This window comes from Melopsittacus undulatus, chromosome 6 (assembly GCF_012275295.1).
Source record: "Melopsittacus undulatus isolate bMelUnd1 chromosome 6, bMelUnd1.mat.Z, whole genome shotgun sequence".
Classification (NCBI taxonomy): Eukaryota; Metazoa; Chordata; class Aves; order Psittaciformes; family Psittaculidae; genus Melopsittacus; species Melopsittacus undulatus.
The window spans coordinates 48809630-48832952 of NC_047532.1; the positions used below are offsets into that span (position 1 = coordinate 48809630).

The 23323-nt window shown below is 46.1% G+C and overlaps 1 protein-coding gene across 2 annotated transcripts; it reads right to left on the reverse strand.

The window, feature by feature from the left end:
• Positions 1-11097: 11097 nt before the first annotated feature.
• Positions 11098-22533, reverse strand: CLDN1 (claudin 1). Of its 2 annotated transcripts, none has more exons than XM_031046726.2 (4): positions 22240-22533; positions 13997-14161; positions 13456-13540; positions 11098-11870 (listed from the first exon to the last, which is right to left on the reverse strand). In XM_031046726.2, the coding sequence occupies exons 1-4, from the start codon at positions 22460-22462 to the stop codon at positions 11807-11809; spliced, it is 537 nt and encodes a 178-aa protein (XP_030902586.1). In that variant the 5' UTR covers positions 22463-22533; the 3' UTR covers positions 11098-11806. The 2 variants fall into 2 exon arrangements, with proteins under 2 accessions (XP_030902586.1, XP_005146581.1); XM_005146524.3 differs by having other exon boundaries at positions 11098-13080.
• Between the last annotated feature and the right edge of the window lie 790 nt (positions 22534-23323).

The following is a 23323-nucleotide window of genomic DNA, read 5'->3' on the forward strand; positions in this document are numbered from 1 at the left end:
TCTATGCTGAAAATAGGGCCAGCTTGAGCAAGGGCAGCCTGTGCAGGTGCTGGCAGTTGGGATGTCCACGTGAGAGGTGGAAGATTCAGTTCACGTTCCTGCTTTGGTCAGTTTGGATGCTGCAAGCATCCTCCCAAGGGAGTGCCCTAGCCTTGGACTGCTGGGTGGCTCCTAGTCCTCCACACCGCTCAAGGTGTGCCTGGGTGTGAAAACACTCATCAAGACAGACGGGACTCAGACAAGACTCCCGTGCTTCTGGCAAGTTAACCACCACTCCGAACATCTGAGTCACGCAGCACTTGTACTCAAACACCCAGCTTCAGCAAGTGTGATCCCTCCATTCCCGCTCCCAATGTGATGCTGCTGGGCCAAGGTCTCAGGAAAAGGCTCTGTGGTTTCTCTTTGGATGGCTGGGTACAGACATACAAGGGGAGCGGGCATCATTAAGGTTTCATCAGACTTTTAAGACACTGACATTGGAGCAAGCCTGAGCATGACCGAGAGAGGCAGTTGGGACAACAAATTCCAGGGGAGGAAAAACTGCACCAGAACAAAGGAAGTTTGTCTGAGGACAGAAACACAAAGAAAAGTCCCCCTTGTAGCTCTAAGAAAGAGATTAAACTGTTTCTAAAGTTAGATAACACTCCCTACCTTACAGGCATCCCTCATTTGTCACCCAGATTATGTTGAGTCCTGGGGCAGCATCTACATTTATTAAACTGAGTTGTTTGCATCCAAAAAGAGTAATTTAAAAAGAAGGCTTGGGCAATGCTACTGATCTTTGTTCACCTGACCTGCTTCCACATTATGGTAGGACTTTGGATTTCATTTATGATCCTCTGGCATCTGATTCTGGTGGAGTTATAACTACTTTGCCACAGTGCAGATGAACTGATAAGCACATCTATTGATGCAAAGAATATAATCCCCTGAGTGGTGCCATCAAGGAGCTGTGGCAGAGAGCAGAAGCTGGAAGCCTTCCTCCACCTGCACTCTATGGCAGGTGCTGTGACCAGTCAGTATGCCCTGCCTGCTCCCTTCTCACTGAAACTGCTTCTGACCTTAAGGGAAACAGGGAGGGTCGTTTCGGATGACTCACAGCATTGAATATTATGTTGGGAAATGAGCCATTGAGATCGGTAAATTGCTTTCATTTTCTGAGGTGACTGTGGTGTTGGATGGGGATCAGGGAGGCAAAGGGTGGTTTGTTTATCCAAAAGGAGAAAGGGCTTAGTCAAAGTTTTGGTGGCTGATGAAAGTCCGGAGTTGGTAGCCAAGGGCTGCCTCAGGGCACTTCCAGATCTGAAAATGTGATGGCATTTTCGAACAGTAACAGTCTGGAAAGATTGGGATCATTTCTGGATTTGAACTGACTTGAGCACCCAAATGAAGCAGGGGCTCACAACTAGTTTTGTCAGAAGCTTGTCAACTACATTTAGGACATTTTATCTGAGGCCTCAAGGGCTTTATTTGATCAGCTGCAGTTGGGAGATTCTATTATCAGAACCAAGGGAAGCCCTTTCATAATGGGGTCCAATACACCCCTTCCTGCTCTAGCATAAGGAAAGGTAAATGTGTTATATCTTTGACCTGCTGCTTGCTTAACTCAATCTAGATAAAAACTGGCTCTAACTTAATACTGTTTACTGAATGGTAGCTATGGACAAGACCTTTGCTAGTTTGAATACAGACCACAACCTGATGAGAAAAGGGATATGATGACAAAGGTAGCTGTAATAGCAGGATAAAAGGAAAACCTCTTCCCTTCCTGTGTTGTTACAGCAAACAAATGGACTTAGCTTTTTTCCTGTGGGAACCCTATATAAAAATAACAGAATTTGCCCACAAATAGCGGCAGTCCCAAGCTTTCATTACTCTTATGATGCCACTGGAAGCCTTTTTCAAGCAGACACTGTGACTGTTTAACATGCTGGAATTCGCCCTTGCAAAGGTAATCTAGTGTGTGTATATCACCTGTGTGTGTGCACACATTCACACAAACACACTTTTACTCTTGCAAGTCCTAATCAGAGTGGATACCCATTCTCCACTCTACTGAGTAATTAAACTTCTCCCTCCTGGAAGGCTCCCTGTGTTGGGCTGTGCTATGTTACACTGACAAACGTGCAGCATTTCCAAAAGACAGAATTATCCTGAGAGACTAACATCACCTGTCAACTTAAAGTTTGACTGATCATCTGTAACAGAGTCTCACTAACTGGTTTTCACAGATGAGTAAGAACAGATACTGCTGGGGTTTTTAATTGCTACCATCAAGCTTAATTGGATGTTCAAGATGAATGAATGTAAGTATACAGAGGCGGGTGTGGGAATGTGTCCCAGATTGCACCCACCGCATTCTTCTGGTCGTCTCTGGAAGGAGATACCATCATTATAGTAACCATCCTTAGTCTTCCCACAGGTTTTTGGCTGGATGGAGCCCAGAGCCTCCCTTCCCCACCTGCTGTGGACAACCAGTGATAACATGTGGGAAGCTGACACTGCTCCCACCCCGTTCCTCTGGTTTGTACACAGCAGCCTCCACAAACAGAATGAAATCCACACAGAAACATCCACCAGGAAAAAAATCTCTGACATGGGAGAGATTGCACTGCCAAGGGAACTAGGAGGAGCACAGAGAGGAAGAGAGCTGCTGCTGAATTTCTGGTGTTAGGAGCAGACCCATGTGTCATGCCTGTGGAGAGGGATACCTTCTCTCATCCCAGACTGTTATAGCACGTCCAGCAGCAAGTGCACCAGTGATCTTGGCAAGTATGTGTGGCCATCTATCCAGAGAAGAAAAGCATTGCTGTAGACACTGAGCAGAAACAGCCTTTTGCAGGAAATCACCTCAATTGCTCTTCAAGAGGAAAATGCACAACTCTGAGAGGAACCTTTTGGGTCTTGATAGCTGCATTGTGTGTTGCTTTGCAGATGAATTCCAGGGGCAGAAGGAAGAGTGTTTAACTTTTATCAGCATTTCTTCTGAACTTCTTTCAGTTCTGAATGAAAGCAAAAAGTGAAAGAATCTCCCATGGAATGTGATGATTGTTGTAATTACCACTTTTAGCTCCCATTTGTCCAGGAAGTGTAAAGCATAATTACTCATCTCACAGGGAAGCCCCAAACAAGCCTTTCTCTAAATTTCTTTGTATTTCCACTCACAGTGCTTTACTTGCACATCTCTCCTCTGGCAGGAAGGGAGCAGAGGTTGCCCTGCACTTCATGTGTCATCTATAGCTATTCTGTAAGAAATACATTACTGACCAAAAGAGGGATGGGACTGTGGTCAGTCCCAGGACCCTCTGTGCTTTGTTTGTCCTGTCATTTCCACAGGTATCCCTTCTTTAAAGTCAATACAAACAGCCAAGTTGCACCCCAAAGGGGAGTCTAGTACTGCTATTCCCAGTGCAGGCTCAGGGACACTGAATGCAATACTTCCTGCTTCACCAAAACTATTACTGTGCTTTGGTCATGCATGAGCAAGTTGATTTAAGTGTATATGTTTGGTTCTGTCCCACCCTTAATACATTATATATTTTTTCAAGCTTTGAGATGTTTGTACAGCACCTGACACAGCTAAACTGAAGCCACTGCTCAGAGGCACTGGGATCAATGCCATCTATATAAATACTGGAAGAATTGGGGTTAGCAGCACACTCAAGGGAAAACTCTGCCAGTTCACTTGCAGTGTGTCACTGCTCCTTTCACACAGCATGGATTCCATTATCCAGGTGAATAATAGGAGGAAAGGGAGGGCTAACTTCTGAAAGCCAAGACATAGATAAGCAAGTTTGCCAATGTTAGGAGGGGGTAAGCTGGTTTAGAGCAGTTACTTTACGAATCAGCTTGAATCCCCTCCAAGGCCCTTGTGGTTTTGGGTCCACACAGACAAAGCAATGCAATCCTTCAAGTGTTCTCAGTATTGACACACACTGCTGAGCCCTGTGTATGCCAAGATAAAAAGAGGCAACCTCCACTGGTCCATTATTCAGTGCTAGACAACTTGATTATGGTGGCAACAAACTACACTTTTGCAATATTGACATTGTGGTCTATGGTAACAAACAAGTTATAAAAGGCCTGCCACATTTTTAACTACTGCTATGGCTGTGATTAATGGTTTTAACTCAATCTGATCTGTCTTCTTTGGAACAAAGTTCATGCAAAGTGCAATTCTGTAAAGGAAGTTTTCATCTGCTCCTAACTTGGGTCATGATGTCATCACCTTTCAAAGCTGGCCTGAGCCTGGTTCTGGGGAAAAATTGTAAGGAAATTCCTATTTAAGTATGGTCTTGTGGTGATAAGAGCTGCACTGCATTAGGACTAATTCATGCCTTCAGCCACATTAGGTGCGTGCAAGGAAAGCTTGGTCATTTCTCTGCAGCATCAAACACCAGACTCTTACTTGCTCCAGCTTCTGATCAATTCTGCAGAATGGCTGGGAGCTTTGCTGGCCTGCCATGGCTGGGGCTTGCCAGAGCCAAAAGCATCGTCCTACCCCACTGCTCTGCCTTTCTCCCTTGCCCTTGAGCTGAAGGGTCTCAGTTGTGCTCCCTGGTTTCTGCTGGGCTAACCACCCTTGTGACAAACCTGGTTCAGCTCAGCATGCTTCAGAGCTGGCAAAAAGGATGCAAGAGCACATGGCCAACAAGGATGCAGCAAGGATGCCTTTCCAGGGTAGCTTGCGGATAAAATGGTCCATCTTCATCCTGTGCCTGCAGCCTGAGCCAAATAACTCATAGCAGCTGATCAGTCCCAAGCCAACACATACAGAGTTCCCCAAGTGCATGATGGATTTGTGAAGGAGGAGATGGAAAGTTAAAGCACCAGCACTGTTGACAGGAGACACAAGTTCAAAGCCTCACAGATCTGTAGGCACTTCTCTTGATTTCAGGGATTTAAGGTTATACTTTGCCTGCTGCTAAGCAGAATGAACACACTGCCCTAAACCACTAGGCTGATCTGAGTGTGATGAAGAATTTAGGTGTGCAGATAAAACTGTAAAGAGCCATGTAAATCCCATGGAGATAAAATACTTGCCCTGGAGTTAGCTTGAATTTCTAACAAGTATTTTCTCTGTCTGCAAGGCATAGTGCTGCAAACTTACCCTTAAACACAAAGCAGCCTGGAGCAGTCCCATGAGCTCTAGTGCTGCATAGGTGTAAATAATTATTAATAAATCTATCAGGCAAACTGGAAGGCATATTTGAGCTGTGGCAATGTTGTATCCCAAAGCAGAACCAGATCATAGAGTGGTAGTTACTAACTTTCAATGCATGTCTGTCTGTCCATTGTCTCCAAAAGGTGCATCACCCTGGCACCCCAGTCTGTGCCTGGAGATCATTCATGTTATTTCTGTTATCATCACCAGTACTAACAACACCCTCACCATCATTGTCTGGGCTCAAAAAGCAGCAGTTTGGGGAAAGGTTGCAGATAGGCAGTGGAGCTTTGTTTTTTGACATTGTCATCGGTGATCTGGGGTCAGTTCAAAAGCTTTAGGGAAATATTGCTTTATCCAGTACTGACACTTTGAGTCTAATTAACCTGGACATTAGTTCTTAATGAAAAGTGAGTGTTACTGCAGCAGATCCTACCTCGAGCCTCTGGAGGGTCCAGGAGGCTGCTCCCAACAGCTTATCCCCAGCTGAGCTGCTGCTCCAGTATTTTGACAAGGATCGTCCAACCACAGCCCAGTGTGGTGTTGTTTTTCATGCCAATGGAACATACCACTGTTCCAATGTGAGTGAATATATTAACATCAACAGAGTCTTTTCCCCAAGCTAAACATATTACAGCATCAGCAAATTACAGGGCACTGTAAGTTAGACTCCCTCTTGTGAGACTCTGCTTGCTGGGCCAAGGCCACATCCCTCCCCTAAGCAAGGCAGCAACAGAGTGTTTCATTACTTCTTAGCTTCCCTTGCTCCTTGCACAGAGCTGTGTGCTTGGGCACGGGCGCGTTTCTGCTCATGCTCCCCAAGCATCCCTCTTATGCGCACCCCCAAAGGATGTTTATGTCACGCTACACTATGCCAGGGGCTAGTAACCCCCCACAAAAGAGACAACCTAAAGGTCTGGATCAGTGGTAGGGCATTTTTACCCATTAAAAAAATGTCTTCCCCTTTCTGAGCACCTGAATTCAGAAAAGGTTCAAACAATTCCCCAGAGCACCTGCATTGAATCCTGGAGTTAGGTATACAAGCAGACTTGGCTCACTGACAGATGGGTTTTGGTCAATGTGTTTTTACCAGACCTTTTTCTAAGGAACTGCAAAGTGTGGAGAAATGCTATTGCAGGTCTGGGAAAAACAATTATTAAAATGAATTGTTGAGCTGTTTTCACTGGAAAAACAACAAATGCAGCCCACACTCTCCCATCCCCCTTACTACAGCTGGCAGCTTTGCTTGCAGGAGTAACCCAGGGCCACCAGCTCTAGCTCTGATTGCATGTGGCAGTTGCTCTGCCAGCTCCAGTGCCAAGGCTGTGCCACACTCATCTCAGTGCAACCACCCCTCCAGGAGCTGCATTTAAGAAGAAAGGCCCTAAAAAAAGCAGCAAAAGAGCAGCACACACAGGTAAATGATTATTTACAGCTGCTGCGTGGGAAGTGTTACACAAGGGGAGGGTGGAGTGCGTTCCACCGCCCTTCCACAGCCTGTGGACAGAAAAGCCTACAACTGCTGTGATGTTTCTACTCCCCTAAGATGGAGTTAATACTGTTTACCTTGTAATACGAATTCTATTTCTTGCTTTTTTCCCCTTGGTTGAGCTTGTTTTCACAGCTCCCCTGCTGCTCTCCTGCTAGGGCAGCACGGGGCTGGGAGTACCAGCATCCCATCCTCCCACCTGCTGAAAGTTACTGTGTGGTTCCCAAATTAAAAGTCAAAGCCCTTGGCTGCAGTGGGAGGTGTATCCATGGCAGGGGAGAACACTGGTACTAGCATTAAGCCGTTCTCACATAGCTTGGTCTTTCCTAGAAGCCAGAGAAATAGGAAAGCTTGGCACCAGCTACTCCGTATTGTTCTTCCCTCCCTGCCTCCTGCACACTAGAGCTCTTGTCACTTTCTTCTGTTTATATGTTTGTTTGGTTTCTTTTTTCAGTAAAAGCCACCTGCCAACCATAGGGCATTGGCAAAAGCTGTCCTTATGCCCCTTAATCTGTTGGCAGTGCAGATGGAAGTCCTTAACTTTGACTGTTTGTTGTCAGCCCTGATGTGAAAATGCAGCTCTTATGTCAGTCACATCCTTCACCTTCCTGGACAAGAGTCAGTGATGTACTTTTTGCACATATGGCATTTTATGATGTGGCAGGTGAAGTACAAAAATACCATGGTAAGGATGGGGGACTCGTGCAATGTCCCAGAATGTGCCACCAACTCATCTAACCCAGCCTGGCTGTACTGGTCAGGAACAGCTTAGTGTGGTTAGGTGGAACTGGAGATGCAAGGCTTTGGAAACCATTCCTCAAGGAGGAGGGAGGACCTGGACAACTGTAGAGAAGAAAGGCAGGAAGTAAGCAGAACCCACTTTTAGCATAAAGCAAAACCTGAACACACAGAAAATCCTAGGACACTTAACATGAGAATTCAGGTTTCTGACATGAAACCTGCCCCTGGGCCTGGCTGAGGAACCAGACAGCAGCGGAGGGCAGTTTCTGTCCCTCAAGACAAACCAGGTAGATGGGTTGGCTGCATGGGTTGCCCAGTGCTGAGCCCCCAGCCTGGGCAGTACCCACCAGCTGGTGACTGCTTGCAGCCCCTGTGGCAGCAAAGCAGAAGCACCTACTAGTTCCCATGGCAAGGGAGGGGGCTCCTGCTCTCCGCAGCAGCTCTCTGCAAGAAATGTAGACCCTAGAAACACCAAGTCCCTGATGCAGTATACCAGGAATCCAGGCAGGGCTTTTCTGGAAAAGCTGTAGGAGTTGGGATGTTTTCCAATTGAGCACATGAGGCTCAACAAAGGAGTGTTTTTCCCTTTCTGCTCAGCGATGCAGATGCCATAACATGCAGGACTTCAGCAGGAACTACAGCAATGTACTGTAGAAGAGCAAGCTTCTTGTCACAGGCTGTACTACTAGAAGCAAGAAAACAGCAACCATTCAAATTGAAGAACCAGTGGGATTGGAGAAATTAAGAGTCTGATGACAGGGATAATGCTATTTGTATTGCAAAGAGCCAGTTTGGAAAGCTTGGGTCACTTGCCCTTGTCACTTGGATTCTGAGCCCTGGCTGAAACATGTGGTTATTGTGCATCTGTGGCTGGTGGGGTAAACTGCATCACCCTCTGAAAAATAAGTGTTCCTGAACCAGTGCCATCCTATTCCTTCTTCAGAATCCAGATCATGCTTTGTCTAGAAAAGTTGGACCAGATGATCCCTGAGGTCCCTTTCCAATCTGATATTCTGTGATTCTACAATCTGACTGCAGCTCTGTCACTGTGCAAAGAGCTAACTCTACAGAATGCCTCTTCAGGAAGACACAGGGGTAAAACCCTGGAAGATGCTTCTACTGTTGGCATTGTTTAGATGCTCTTTGTTAAAACACTAAGACAATTTTACAACACTGTCAATTCACTGCCTGACCCAGCTATCCCATACTCTCCATGCTCAGGACAAAGGCTCAAGCTCTTTCAGTTTGGTTACTCATTTAGATTTGTAAACCTGCTATATTCGAACAACATCAGGAACTTACCGGCATTTCTGCTTTTGAGCAGAAGTGCTGCATTAACCTCTTTTGCTCAGCAATGCCATCATTTCTGCTTCTGCCTTATGTTAAAAAGATTCTGAGTTCATATGAGTATTTCACAAATATTTCTTGTCATCAGCAGCCACCAGCTCCACTGGTTATTTTTGAGATATCCATTGTCAGAATTCTCAGTGCTTTAATGCACTTCTTGTGCTCAGAGCAGTACAGAAAGCAAAGGCAAATTTACTATAAGAAGCTCACAGGTAAATCAGATGCTGTATCTGATACACAATTAGCATAAACAGTTGCTTAAAATTGTTGAGGTGGAGAAGCCAAGAAACCCAAAAAGCTGGTGCTATTCAAAAAACATCTTGAGCTCTCTAAGCCCTTTGAAATATCTAAGTAATACAAACGAGCATATAATTCCCACTGACAGTGAAAATCTCTGCATATTATAGACTCCAGGTAAATAATAAATATGGTGTGGAAGAGGATGCCATGAAAAAAGTTCCCATTGTCTGTACAAACACCATTATTTCATTGCAAGATGGCTTTGGCAGCAGGAATGTCAGTCATATGCAAGGGCTGAAACACACTGGGGAAACTCCCCCAGCTTTCAACCCATGTTATGCCTTTTCTCTGCAACCTGTAGCATAGAGAGCCAAAGAGCTGTAGAAAGCATGGCCAAGTGTATTGCTAAAAAGGCAAGGGGGGAAAAGGGCTGGAAAACTCCCTCCCAAGCAGGGTTGGGGTCAACTCACGAGACATCAGCCCTCCAAGAGATATTGCACATTGTCACCACTGGACAGGAATTTGGATCATGAGCCATAACATTATATTGATCCCCAAACTTCACCACTGGCTTTCTAGCCAGCCTGTCAACAACCCACAAACCAAGTGGGTCTGGCTATGAATTTTGTCAAGTTAAACATCTAGCAAACAAACTAATCTCTGGCTTCTTCCTCTGTGCCCATCTCACACAGAGAGATGTGTACCTCCTCAGCCAGCAGCTGAGAAGCCCTACTGACCATTTTATAGGTGAGATTGCTTTCTTCTCTTGGTCTTCTGCCGAGGAAACTTCAGAGTGGAACTTGCAAAAGTCTTTGGAGAGGGAGCGAGCATGAAAACATGGGAAAAAATTAATCTCAATGGAAATCCTTGATTAATTGACAGGTTGGAATAAGAATGACCATAGACCCCAAACTATGCCAGGCAACCAGTCTGCTCCAGGCACTGCAAGCTTACTCAGCTAGCCGCATGCCTGGCTGTTTTGCTCTGCCAGCTTTACAAGGCCTAATTAGTTCTATTCCTTTTATTTTTAATTACAAAAGCAAACAGCCCTTGGAGAGCAAGGGAACACAGGAGGCAGCTCCTTGACTGAACTCAAGAGAAGGTTTTAAATAAAGTTTGCCTCTCATCACATGCACTTAAAAATATGAAAGGGATGAACAAAAGAGCCCAGGTAAATGGAAAAAGGTTTCTAGACAAGGTAGAAGCGAGGGGCATAGAGCCTTGCTATTGTAGGGAGGTATCAGTGCAGGTTATAAGAAAACACTCCCAGTTGGAGCCATTTTCTACCTAGCCTGCAAAAATGGTGTGCCAACTGGTTGACCCATTGCCGTAGCTGCGAGAAGTACAGCATCATCCCAAGGGGGCTTTAGAGCAAGATGGATCCTCCCACAGCCCATCCCATGATCCTACTAATCCAGAAATCATAGAATCATAGAAGCAACTAGGATGGAAAAGACCTTTAAAATTCTCAAGTCCACCTGTTACCCCATAACTGCCAAGTCCACTAAACCAGTCACTGAGGGCCTTATCTAGTTTTTGAACACTTCCAGGGACAGCAGTTCCACCACTTCCCTGGGAAGCCTGTTCCAATGCCTGACTTAATTTCTTCAGTCATTTAAAAATCACTTCAGTAAAGAATTCTTTCCTTATATTCCATCTAAACCTCCCCCAGCCCAGCTTGAGGTCTCACACCTAAAGCTTTGAGACACACAAATAAGTCCATTTCTGCTCTGGAGCTGCAGAAAGCAAAGCACTGCTGAAACACAGAGCACTTCTGGCTCCACACCCCATCCCTTCCCCATTCCTGCAGCTCCCACTCCCCTGTGCCATCTGCCATCCCCCTACCCCTTCCTGCTCCACCCAGGGTGCAGCCTGTTTGCAACAGGGAGCAGACCTGGTTCCTGAGCTGCAATCATAGATTACTGGTTGAGTTTCTGCCAGAGGCCATAAGTGCCTGACTCACTGCAGATCTGTCCCCACCTACTCTGTAGATACACAGAGCTAAACAAGCTCCATACTGGCAGGCAGGCTCCCAAAAGCCCAAGTTCCACTCTTCTCTTCCATGCACACTGTCCAAATTCTGCTCAAAAACAAGAAATTAAGTAATACAGTCCAATTTTCCTTAAAAAAAAGTTGATTTATTGAAATTGTTTAAACAATTCATACAAGTTCCCAATACAAGCATCTGCTCCCTGGCTCAGGGTTAATGCATACAGAAAAGCACAAACTTCAGCAGCTCTTTAATGTGACCTGAACTGCCACCTCCTAAGATGAGGTCTTGTGAGGCAGCTGCTGTGCACAGGCAATTCCCCATGAAGAAGTGGAAGCCACATGACCCAGCTTCAAGTACAGGCCAACATCAACTAGAGCCTGAAGCAAATGCTCTGGTTGATTTCTTTTAGTAACTTTATGTTGCAGAGAGTCAGGTCAAACAGAGGTACAAGGCTTATACAAACCACCAACACCATGGTTGTACATAGCTCAGCCCCAGAGGCTCTCCCCATCTACAGAAAGAAACAGAGATCTGATGTCTCTGAGCACATGCACAATTATAAAGCCTGGTCAGAAACCACCAGTTTCCTTCTGTAGGAAAAGCAAGGCAGAGCTTTGGAAAACTAGTACCATCCTTCCAGGCATTTGAGACTTAACTCCAGACAGCCTTAGCCAGTGTTAGTCAAACACTAAGTGACTAACTGGGGAAGGGGTGGGAACTTCTGATGAGCTGCTTCTTTTTTTAATTTTCTTTTTTTTTTTTTTAATATACAACTTAATATGCAAGGATGGCTTTATCTTGAAAATGCCAGTTTCTTCCTCTTTGGTGAGCTTCAATCACTATAAAATGCCATAATCTCTGGGTCAGTTTCCTTGGAGTTTGCCTTCATATAATCACTGAACATGTTTACAAGAAAAAAAAGACAGGATCAAATGGCAGCATGTGAGGTATCCTTGGGGAAACATCAGGGAGCAGCAGTGCATTGTTTGGTTTAACACATTTAGCTGCATAAGGCAAACAAGATCAGTAAACTAAGCCCAAATGACAAAGACTCAAGGAAAGAGGAGAGTGTCTGTTAAAAGGGTGGCCTGTAACACAAAGGGGATAAAGCTTCAAACTCAGGTACTGAGATGTTAACATGGAAAACCAATCACCTGCAACACCCAGTGTCTAAGGACGAGCAGCAACAGCCCCACCAGACACCCAGTGAAAACAGAAGGCAATCATTTTTCTCATGCTGTTCCCCAGCACCAGGGAAACCTGCATCCACCCTGGGACTCTGCTAACACCTGCAGTTGCCACCTTATACTGCATCTTCTGCAGGCCAACAGCGTGTGCATGAACAGTTACAGATTCCAATGTAAGTCACAGCAATTTAATTGTCTGACCCTATGTCATGCCAATCTGCACAGAGAGTAGGGTGGTGAAGATGATACTAATAAGAGTACAAGAGCATTTTTGATCTCTTCAAACATTCCTACATGTAAAATCTTTTCCCCAAAATTATGTTTTCCCTTAAGCTATTGCTTTCATCACTTTGTATATTATATATGTTCCTTTAATTTCTACACACCACACTGGGCTCTAACTTAATGGGATATGGGACTGAATTGTTACCATCTAATTAAAAAACACAGCTAAAAAAAGCACCAACATCCATCTAAAAAACATCATTTTCCCTTTTGCTCCCAAATACTAAACCCAAGCTTGGAGGTTTCGTCTTTCCAGTGGCAATACCTATGAACCTAGGCTAGCCTTCCTCCATGGGCTGGGAGAGAAAGGAGAAGTTATGTCCAGTAGCAAAGAGGATTATAAAAATGTACACATTTTTGGGAGAAGAGGAAGGCAGAACCTAGAGTCTGAACTCTGCTCAGGACAGTGGCATTGTAAGTGTCCTCTCCAAAACGCTTTCACTAGCAGTGCTGGCGACGCCTTTGCTTCCATTATACATAATCCTTCCCTGTGGAGGGGGCATTTTTTGGGTAGCCTCTGGAGGGTGGATATGAAGTTTCTCTCCGGGGACAGGAGCAGCAGAGGAAGGACCCCCCAAGAATGGCCAGAGAAGCAGCTGCCCAGCCAATGAAGAGAGCTGATCCAAACTCAAATCTGAGGGAGAAAGAAGAAAGTGAATACAAGTAATACTTCTGAATTACAGTGTTAGCTTTGCACATTGGGTTAGCCCACTCTTTTAGGTCACCCTGCACAGCTGCAGAAAGGCCAAGCTCTGTGTAAACCAGGCCTTAAGAATTTAGTGGACAAAAATCACGGAAGTCACATCAGTTTGGTCTCTGGCAGTGATGCTGCATTAAAACAAAGCCAAGACCCAAGAGCCACATGGATGATGAGACCCAGGAGTCTTTTCTGCACAGTTTGAAGCTAACACTTCTAACTCAGGAAATTCTCTTATTTTGAGCTACTACTAATCAAAACTAAGCTTCATGAGCATCTGACATGCTCATGTTATATCAAATAAATCAGTACCTGGTGTTGACAGGGGTGTAAGGGTCATAAAAAGCTTGAGCCACTCTGTTGCCATACCATGATGTGGCCACCAGTGCTGCCAAACCTACATGTGAAGGAAACAATGTCATGATTTAAGAAAAAAAAAAAAATCAACAAAATCATGCAAAAAATAAGCATGTAGCAGAACCAGCACCTGGAGTCATGCTGAGCTGCTGCCACCCTGGTAAGTTCTGAGCTGTTATCAAGAAAGGATTTGGTGTTACCTATAGTTACACTGCACCAAGAGCAGAACTGCTAACAGCCTTTCACTGAAACAGGGTGTACAGGTCAATCTCAGCTCTGCTAGTAAAGATGAAAGGCATGAAGTCCATATAGAAAGTATAATGCTAGTGCCAAGAAATTTTGGCAGCTGCCATGCCAAAGACAACTAAGGAATTCCCAGCCCAAAATCCTCTTGGAGCAATGGCAACAAACCCTCCCCCATCCTCTCACATCCTATGCAGGATAAACACTGCTTACAAGTGCCACATAATGCTAAAAACATCTGTATGTTACCAACCTGCAACGATGAAGATCACCCCACCAAAGACAGCCATTCGCATCTTCTTCACCTGATCATCTTCCATGCACTTCATGCATTTCATGCCAATCACAGAAACAAATATAGCAACAAGGCCCAGGAGAATTGCAGCCACCATCAAAGCCCGAGTGGCTTGCAGACTACCTAGAAAACATTAGTATTTGTGTTACCACAAAGAAAATTCAAGAGACAAATAGAAATTCAAATTAATGAGGCTCAGTAATCATGTGTCAAAATACTCTGTTCCCTTTTATACAAGATGCAACCAAACAAGTCACTCTTTTTTAGCTCTCAGAAACTGTTATTCATCAGGATCAGAGGACTCTCAGCCTCTTCCAAAATGCATGGCAAACCAAGGCATGCAGCTCTTTGCAGGAAATGACCTGGGAATTGCCCTCGGACATCTTTTGTTCCTTGATCATTTGAATGCCAATTGGAAGGAGGTATCTGTTTATCAAAAGAAGCATTCAAATTTAGGTTCTACCTTGACAAAGCATTTAGGCATATGTTTTAATATGAATAGCACCATACATATGAATAGCCCCACAGCAGAGAGCAAGACCTCTTTATTGCTTAACACTTCAAAAACCTGTCTTATATACAAGAGCATAGGGTGATGCCTCCCATAGATGAGGGTTGTTTTTGTCTACATTCTCAGCAGACAGACTCAATGTACTTTACCCCTTTAACCAAGACCTATTTTTATATTGACTCATCTGAAGGCACTGTCCAAATTCTGCTCAAAAACAAGAAATTAAGTAATACAGTCCGATTTTCCTTAAAAAAAAGTTGATTGATTGAAATTGTTTAAACCATTCATCAAGTTCCCAATACAAGCATCTGCTCCCTGGCTCAGGGTTAATGCATATAGAAAAGCACAAACTTCTGAAGGCATAGACACACTATGCACAAACATGTGAAGGCATAGACAAACTAACCCTATGTATGTGAGCTACTGAATTCATGTTTTCTTTGTACAAAAAAAAAATGATATAAGCAATTACAAAAAAATAAAATAGAAGTGAAGGAGCCTGAGTGTAACTGCTTTTGCAAATTAAGTTTCTTTGAACAGCATGTATTAAGATACAGTCCTGTTAAAGATCAGGGAGCAAATAGGGCTGGTTAACCAAAGGAACAGACTCCCAGGAAGATGCAATAACCAAGGCAAAATTGTCCTCTGACACAAAGGGTTACCTAGCAGTGACATGTGTATAGCTTTAGCAAAGCATCACCAGAATCTGTCCCAGGTCTGGAGCTCACCCCTCAGAAAGCACAGACTGCATAATGCAAGCCACTGCAAAGCCCTTCAAGCTTGGACAACTGCAGCTGCAAAATTTAAACCTACAAGAAAAGAGCACCTGCAAACTCATCAGTCAGCAACGGCTGCAGTGAACCCATGGGAGCCTGTGTTACAACTATAGGCTCTTTGGCTCTAACTGAAACACAGACCGCAGTTCAAACCTGATACTGGCCAGGAGGGTAGCGCAGTCTCACACCTATCCTCAGTAGCTTCACGACACTTTGCCCCACAGCACTTCTTGTGCAGGAAAATTCTTGCGACCCGCACCAACAACAGCCTGCCAGGCTCTAGTTCTGCTGTAAAACAGACCCTGGATCTACCTCTACACACGCAACCTTGTTGTTCTGCAAATATATTATGAAATCAGTTAAAGATAATACAATAAGGCAGCAATATTCAGAGCAATAGGAAGTGACACACTTCCTTAAGAGTCTTAGCTTTCTTGGAAAAAATCCCAGTCAGCTTTCTTAATGTCATCTCTCACTCCTTTCAAAGGGGAAAGGTGGCATACCTCTGCACCACCCAGGAGTTAATCAAAACCAATCTGCTGCACTGATCACAAAATTAATTTACAAAGCCATTTATCATTTTAACATAAATCACAGCAGCAGTATCCAGGCACATTTTTAGTAGATTTATCTCCAATATCAGAGATACGTTCAAAATAATTTCTATCAAGGTTACACCAATTTTCAGGGAGGTTCAGCTGACAGGTTACCACCCATGCAACCAATTCAGACTCAACCTATTTATTTAAGGCTAAATTGTGCATTATAGCAGAAGCTCTGGAGAGGCCAGTGGCTGAACACTAGTTTGTACTTTACATGGGAAAGGCAGAAGTACCGAATCTGTTTCATCAAGTCTATGGTAAGTTTGGCTTAGGCTTGCTGCAGAAACAAAATTACATTATTAGAAGAGGGTTTAGAAAGGGTTCTTCCATAAAGCTGACAATAGAAAGTGTTATCTGAAACAACTAGAAAACTATCTATAATGGTGGGAAGAAACCTCTCACCTTCAAACTTGCTACTATGTGACAAACATAGGAAGATGCTTCAATGTTTCTATGACCTCAAAATACCTAGCTACAAAACCTGCTAAGATCTCAAGATGTACGAATATTAAGTGAATGCATGCCACAGCAGCTTTGCAGAAGCAGCTGAACAAAAAGCAGCACTGTGAACATTTCCCAGGGCTGCCTGCTTTCAGCAGATCTCCTGGTGTCCTCACCCTCCTTACACATGGCATGAGGACAGAAGCATTTAGGAAGATTGCAGTAGGACAAAAACAGGTTGAAGCATTTGAAGAACAGACTGTCCCTGTATCCCAAGGAGTTTTACTGTGACATGACTGTATTAGCCAACCACCCTCCCTCCACCCAGCGTGGCTGCCCATAGCAGATGGAGCTTTTGTCTTCCACCACTTTTGCAATGTGTGTAGCACATTGACTGTGGTTAATCACCATACTAGCTATTAGTTATTACGTACACATTAACAGCCACATTGTTAATGGAAGCTGCACATCCAGAAAGCTAGCTGAGAAAGCTAGCTTAATAATAGTTCTGTTGTTCACATGGGCCTTCCCAGGTGCCTTCAAAATTCCAAATGATATGATATTGTCTTAACCTGCTAAACAGGACTGGCTACCAACAACAAACAGAAGTACTCCATAGCAATTCACTTTTACAACATCTATCATATTAGAGAAACAGGATTGCCCCTACACTCCTTGCTGCTGAAACTCTCACAGGAGTTCTTTGGGAAAAGGAAAGTCCTGTAACAAGGTGGCAGGCCAAGACAAATTGGCCTGGCACCCAACAACTGCTGTCACATGGCAACAGTATTTTGTCAATATAGAAACCAATACTGACTCGGAAGCCAAGCCTTTTTATTGTTTATTAGTAGTGAGAGACCTGGCCTGAAAAGCCTGTAGCAAGAATGCAGCAAGTACTTAAGGACAGAGGCTTAAAACTTCTGATAATGGTTAACAAAAAAAAGTGAATTCTGCAAGTGTAGAATACCATGTAAGTCCACAAAAGTGACACAGTAGCTCGCATCTGTTTCACATAATGAAGCCCACTTTTTTTTTTTTAACATGCTAACAGTCCTGACGTAGTGGGTTTGGATGCAAACTACACAATACAGGTTATCACAAGACTTTTTTCCTTCCCACAACTATTATTACCCGACACAGAAGTAATTGCTGGCAGCTGCTTAGTTATATATATTAAAAAAGACTTCACCAGCATATGTTTGAGGTTATTTTTCTGTCATCACATTTCCTTATTTATTCTGTTTATGTCATCTACATTATAGAAAAGCTGCTGGTAAAGTGCCATGGGATTTTTGTAATGCCTGTTTGTAATGCCAAATTACTGTAATGGCTCTGTGTGCAGATTATTTTCCGATAGGGATTCTCACTGACTTCCTTGTTTGTATTTAAATTATGGACTTTTCATTCCCTTCCCATGGGCCTCCATACAACCAAGCGATGACAGAATACAGGTGAAACAGATGGTGTGCAGATCCCTCTAATCTCTGTAAGGGAAGTAGCCCAGGAATTACAAGCACCCCTATGGGGTAGGAAGCATTACACACTCCACCTCCAGCAGAAGTCAGCAGCCTTCCCACTGGGGTTTCATTAAAGCCTTTACTTCTGGAAGGAGTGGGATCTGACATACTGCTGTTTTGCCCTGCCAGTGCATGAAAGTTACTTTTGTGCAGCAGGTGAGGGAAAGAAGCAAGCAGTTAACAGCTTTAGAAATAGCCAGCAAATACCTCTTACACCTTGCCATCATTCTGGCTCGACCCAAAAGCCACTAATAGCTTGTAGGCCTTCAATCCACTTACCAGACCATGCACACCCATCACCATCAGATCTTAGGAGTCTGGACCCCCTCAAAGCATCTCCCCCCAAGTCTAGAAGACTGTACAGAGGAATCCAAGTAGGACATAGATTCAGACAGGTCATGCTGCCTGCCGAGGTGGGAAGGCTGGGGAGTCCTCACTGCATGTTCCAGTGCAAGAGAGGCAAGTTCAGTAGGTAGCAGTGGCCTTGTACTCTGCCTACCTCAAAGTAAATAAGGTTCAATGCCCTCTGACAGTCGCTCTAACAGCAGATGAAACTTGCTGGCAAGACACGCAATACATAGTACCACCATTTCTTGATTCCTGGTCAGGAGATAACTGGGTAGCCTGTTTTCCCCACAAAACCTGGAAATTCCCTTACTAGGAGATTTAGTAACATATAGTAACAGTAGCTACTAAACTGCTCAGAAGCTGGTTGTAGAGCAATAGAACCAGTGGATTGCAACAGACTCCCATACTTTCTTGCAGACACAACACCACACAGGAACAGCCTTGGTGGCATTCCATGTAACCCTCTACCTTCTTGAAAGAGCAGCACATGTGAAGCATTCATCACTTGATCATGATTTTTCATAGGAAGGAGCAGAGATTGAGAAACAAGTGAGCAAATTAACCCTTACCCACATGAAGGCACAGATACAAACAGGTTCTACCTGCTTACTCCAGATGCAAAGATGGGGAGATGACAAACTATTCAAACGCATTTGTCCCTCATGCTAGCTTTGTCCCTCTCTGGGCCACCCTCACAGCTCCCCCCCATGATCACAACAGAGCAGCATTAACCTGAGCATGAACCCTAACTTCCCACCACCCCTTCCCCAGCTCATGCAACAAGCTCAGCCGGGAGTGGCAAGTATGTAGGAGGGAAGATTTCACATTTCAGTGATGCTGTTTGACCCAGAGGGCATCCAAACCCTTGTTTATTTTCTGTGCTAGGGCACAAAGGCCCATTGGGGATGTACTACATTTGGTGATGCAGTGGTAGATGAGTCTTAGCTTGTCTCAAGCACAGAACCTCTACCAGCAAACCCAAACAAGATGATTAGTATCTTAAGCTAAAATAGCTAAAACAGCCTACACACAGGAGCCAGAATAACCTCTGCTTTGAATAGAAAAGTGTAGATATGTGGGGCTTAAAGCTTCCAGAAACAGGTACCAAGAGCCCTTCTCCCTCCTGTCTGAGACCATCTCCCCCAAGACCCTGGAGGAGCACAAAGCTGAGCTAAGCTCCATGGATGATGCTGGAGGGCTGCAAGAACAATGCTGAGGCTGTGCAACAAAGCCTTGTTGCAAAGGTGGCTTTTGTTGCCTCTATGTCTGCGTGTGGCCACGCACTGCTTTTCATGTAAGCCAGCAAAACGTAGCCTTTCTGTTGCCTGAATAGGAGCACTGACATAAGCCCTCAGCTGAACGCAGCTGCGGGACAAGTGCCAACATGGGTGCACTCCAGCAGTGTGGCCACCGGGGAAGCTGGAGGGCCCTCAGTTGGTTAACAGTGCTCACCAGCTTGTGCCAACCCCATCTCTGATATGCAACATCAGTTCACGCAAACACTGACACATCTAGAGGAACAGCAATAGCTACCAGATGCCCAAAAGCTTGCTGGGAAAGCTTCCCAGCATTCCCACAACCGTGAATTACTGTAGGTGTGAGGAGGCTCAGTCCTTTCTACAGGGAAAAAGTAATTACAGATCTGAACTTCTCCCATCAACACGAGTCTTTCACATATGGCTCAGAGAGCTCAGGGCATGTGAAGCTCTGTCAGGAAAGCGAGTCCCGGCAGGAGCTTTCGTGCCCCCCATCACTGTACCACCTTCACTATGGTATAAGTGAATGCAGTACGGGAGCTCTTACTGCATAGCTCCAGGTACCCCAGGGCACAGCAGTTGAATTGTTTTGTCGTTTTTTTTCCTCACCTTCACCCAAAACAGCACTGCTGGTCCCTGCCCAAGTCTGTGCGGCTGCAAGACCTTGAGAGACCAGACAGGGGAAAAACGTATAAGGGGAAAAAAGTACATCCCCAAGCATGATCGGCTTTCAAGAGGGAAAGGCGCGCCCTAAACAAGCTGAGGTATCAAAAGAACAAGGAATCCTTTCTTAGGAGTCCTCTCCGACACCTGACAAAGAAAACAGCGCCTGTGATTTCCGTATTTCTTGGTCTTCGAGGAAACTTCCAGGCAAGCGTGCCTGAAAGACACGGGGCTCAAGCAAGAGCACAAAAGGCCACCGATAGCTCAGCCTGGGTCTCTGGCACCTCATTCCCCCGTTGCCCTGAAAAAGGAGAAGAGCCCTTATTGTTCGTAGGACAAAGATGAGGGAAGCAGCTGGTTTTCAGCGCTCAGCCATCGATGGGCCAAGTCTGGACAGCCGGGGGCAGGTTTTTAGGAGTCTGCTCAAGCCAGGCTGCGCATCTGATTCTGCAGGCAGGTCTCATTTACAGCACAAAGGGCTGCTGCCATACAGCCCCCGAGGCAAGTTCACCTTTCGCAACTCATCCAGGGGGTAGCTGGAGATTCCACAGCCCTGCTGGCATCTTTGCCCCCCACCCCCAGTGCAAGATAAGAGGTTTGAAGCTCAGCTTATACATAATTACTACTCAAACTATCCCGGACTGTGTGCTTAGCACAGCCCTGATTACCCACAGCCCTACAACCTATTACTGCTAAGTGCATGCACCACACTCCTGAAGGGAGTAATTTGCACTTCTGCCAGCTGCAGGGCCCACGGGTATTCGCTGCAAGGGAGCAGGAGCGACTGATGTGGGTTGTCAATGAAGGTGGGGACGGGGGTGTCCGGCTGCACTGAGTGATACACAGGAAGGGTTGATGACAATCTGACTCGGGGATACTCCCCGTGGTCCTCAATTTATGTGAAACTCTGCTTTTTGAAAAAGAAAGTGGCCAAGGCAGCAATTATTATTTTATTAATTAGGGAGGGGGAAGGATGAAGTTATTGCAGGACACTACTGGACTCGGGATGACGGAAGGGATATCGAGAAAGGACAATTTCATTATTTTTTGTAACCCCCTTGGGTGTCACCGTTGTTATATGCCCCAGCGCTCTAGAAACAACTCTTACGGGCCTCTCGCTCGGCGTGACCGCCCCAAGTGATACCCAGCAAGTCAGGCTACAGTTCCTGCGTGCGGGGTGGTTTCGCCATCCCAGGACGGGTTAAGCGATCTAGAGATTGCCTTGGTATATTGGTCTGCCTAAAAGCTACAGGCAGTGCTACCTCGGCTGGAGTCCAGCTCACCTGCCTGTCCCTTGCTTAAGCCTCACGGGAGCAGCAGCTACTTTCCCAGAGAACAAAAGACCAAAACAGTCAAATGCAAAAAAAAAAAAAATAAATAAATAAAAAAAAAAATCCGTGCTTGAAAAGACCACTTCAGAACTATTTGACTTCGCCTCTAACAGAACCATGCTCTGTATCAAGCTCTACAACCAAAAGCTGTTGTCCGCAGGCACGGCGCTTTCCCGAACATGCGTATTGGATCTGACACTTGCACTCCGGGATGTTTTTAGGGAAGACGGGAAGGAAAGCGCTGAACGGCTCCGGCTTTCTCTCCCGGTAGCGTGTCTCTTTACCCCCCCCCCCCCCCCCCCCCCTCCAACTTGGGGGGGTAGTCCTGCTGTGGAGTGCGCTTCAGCAGAGCTCCGGCTGCCCTAAAGGACCGGCACCGGGATTCACCCTCAGCCCCAGCGGGGAGAAAAGCCAGGGGAACCCCAAGAGAAACGCATCCGAGCCGCGGTAGGAGGAGGAGCAAAAAGATGGGTGATCCCGAGACCTTCAATGCTGAAGGGACAAACAGCGTGACTCCAACGGGACAGAGATCTAGCGACCCGACAGCGACGGCACCCCCGGCGGGGCAGGCACTGTTGTAGGGACACACATACACGACAGAACTAGTACTCCCAGTCCTTCAGCCCGACCCCCGACGCTATTGGCACCTGCGCGGGGGCAATGACCCTCAGCCCCTACCAGAGAGGCACGGGAGAGGAGGGGATGGCCACGACGGGACGGGCACCCCAACACGCGCAATCCCCAGCCCCGACTTACTTTCCAGTTTGAGCAGCGAGTCGTAGACCTTGCACTGGATCTGCCCGGTGCTCTGCATGGCGCAGGACATCCACAGCCCCTCGTAGAGCGCCTGGGCCGTGACAATGTTGTCCCCCGCGTAGGATGCCATCTTCCACTGGGGCATAGCGGTGCTGATGATGATGCCGATCCAGCCCAGGAAGGCCAGTACGAAGCCCAGGAGCTGCAGTCCCCCGCTGGCCATGGCTGCGCGGGGTACGGGGGGACAGGTGGCTGCGAAGAAAGAGCGCCCAGCTCAGCGCACCGCACTGCCGCTCCCGTGCCGCCCCGCGCACCTTTTAAACCCGCGCAAAGCGCGCCCCCTGGTGCCTGCGCTGCCCGCCCCGCCCCGCGGGGCTCTCCGCGGCCCAGCTCACCCTCAACCTTCCTCCTTGAGGAAGCCAGGAGCCGTCCCCCGCACCTTACCTCTCCCAGAGTAAGGACCCCTCCTCCATCTAGGCTTCGCCCCGACCCACAGCCCCTGGAGCTCGTCCTGCCCCTCGCTGCCTCTGGAGAAGCTGGCTGGTGGGACTGTTCACCGAGGTGTGCCAGCAGTGCTTGGGCATCTCCAAACGTGCCCTGGTTGTACTCTCTTGCATCTTCCCCCCTATATAGATCTGGGGGGCCTGATACCAGGAACCCACATTAACCTTTCCTGGGTCTTGTTGCTTGTCACTGTGCTTTACCAGCCGGGGTTATCAAATTCCCTTCCCAGTGAAGACCTCCTCCCTCAACGAGTGGCCTGCTGGCCGGCTGGGTGTAGGTTGAGCTGTCTCGCTGATATCTGACTGACCCACCTTCCCCTGGTCAGGGCCACAACTGCAAGGAAAGGGCAAGGGGCATTTCCCACCTGGCAGACTCACCGGGCACATAGCACACATGGGAACACACTGCTCCAGAGGAAGCAATAGAGAAGTCATGGAAATTATCAGTACTATAATTTTAAAGAGCTTTCAGAGAGGCAGCTGAGCAAACACTCATCATCCATGTACAAATGCTGCCAGGACCCTAAAACCAAACTTCTGAATGTACCATTTTAATAAGGACTGTGTGCAGTACATCTTTG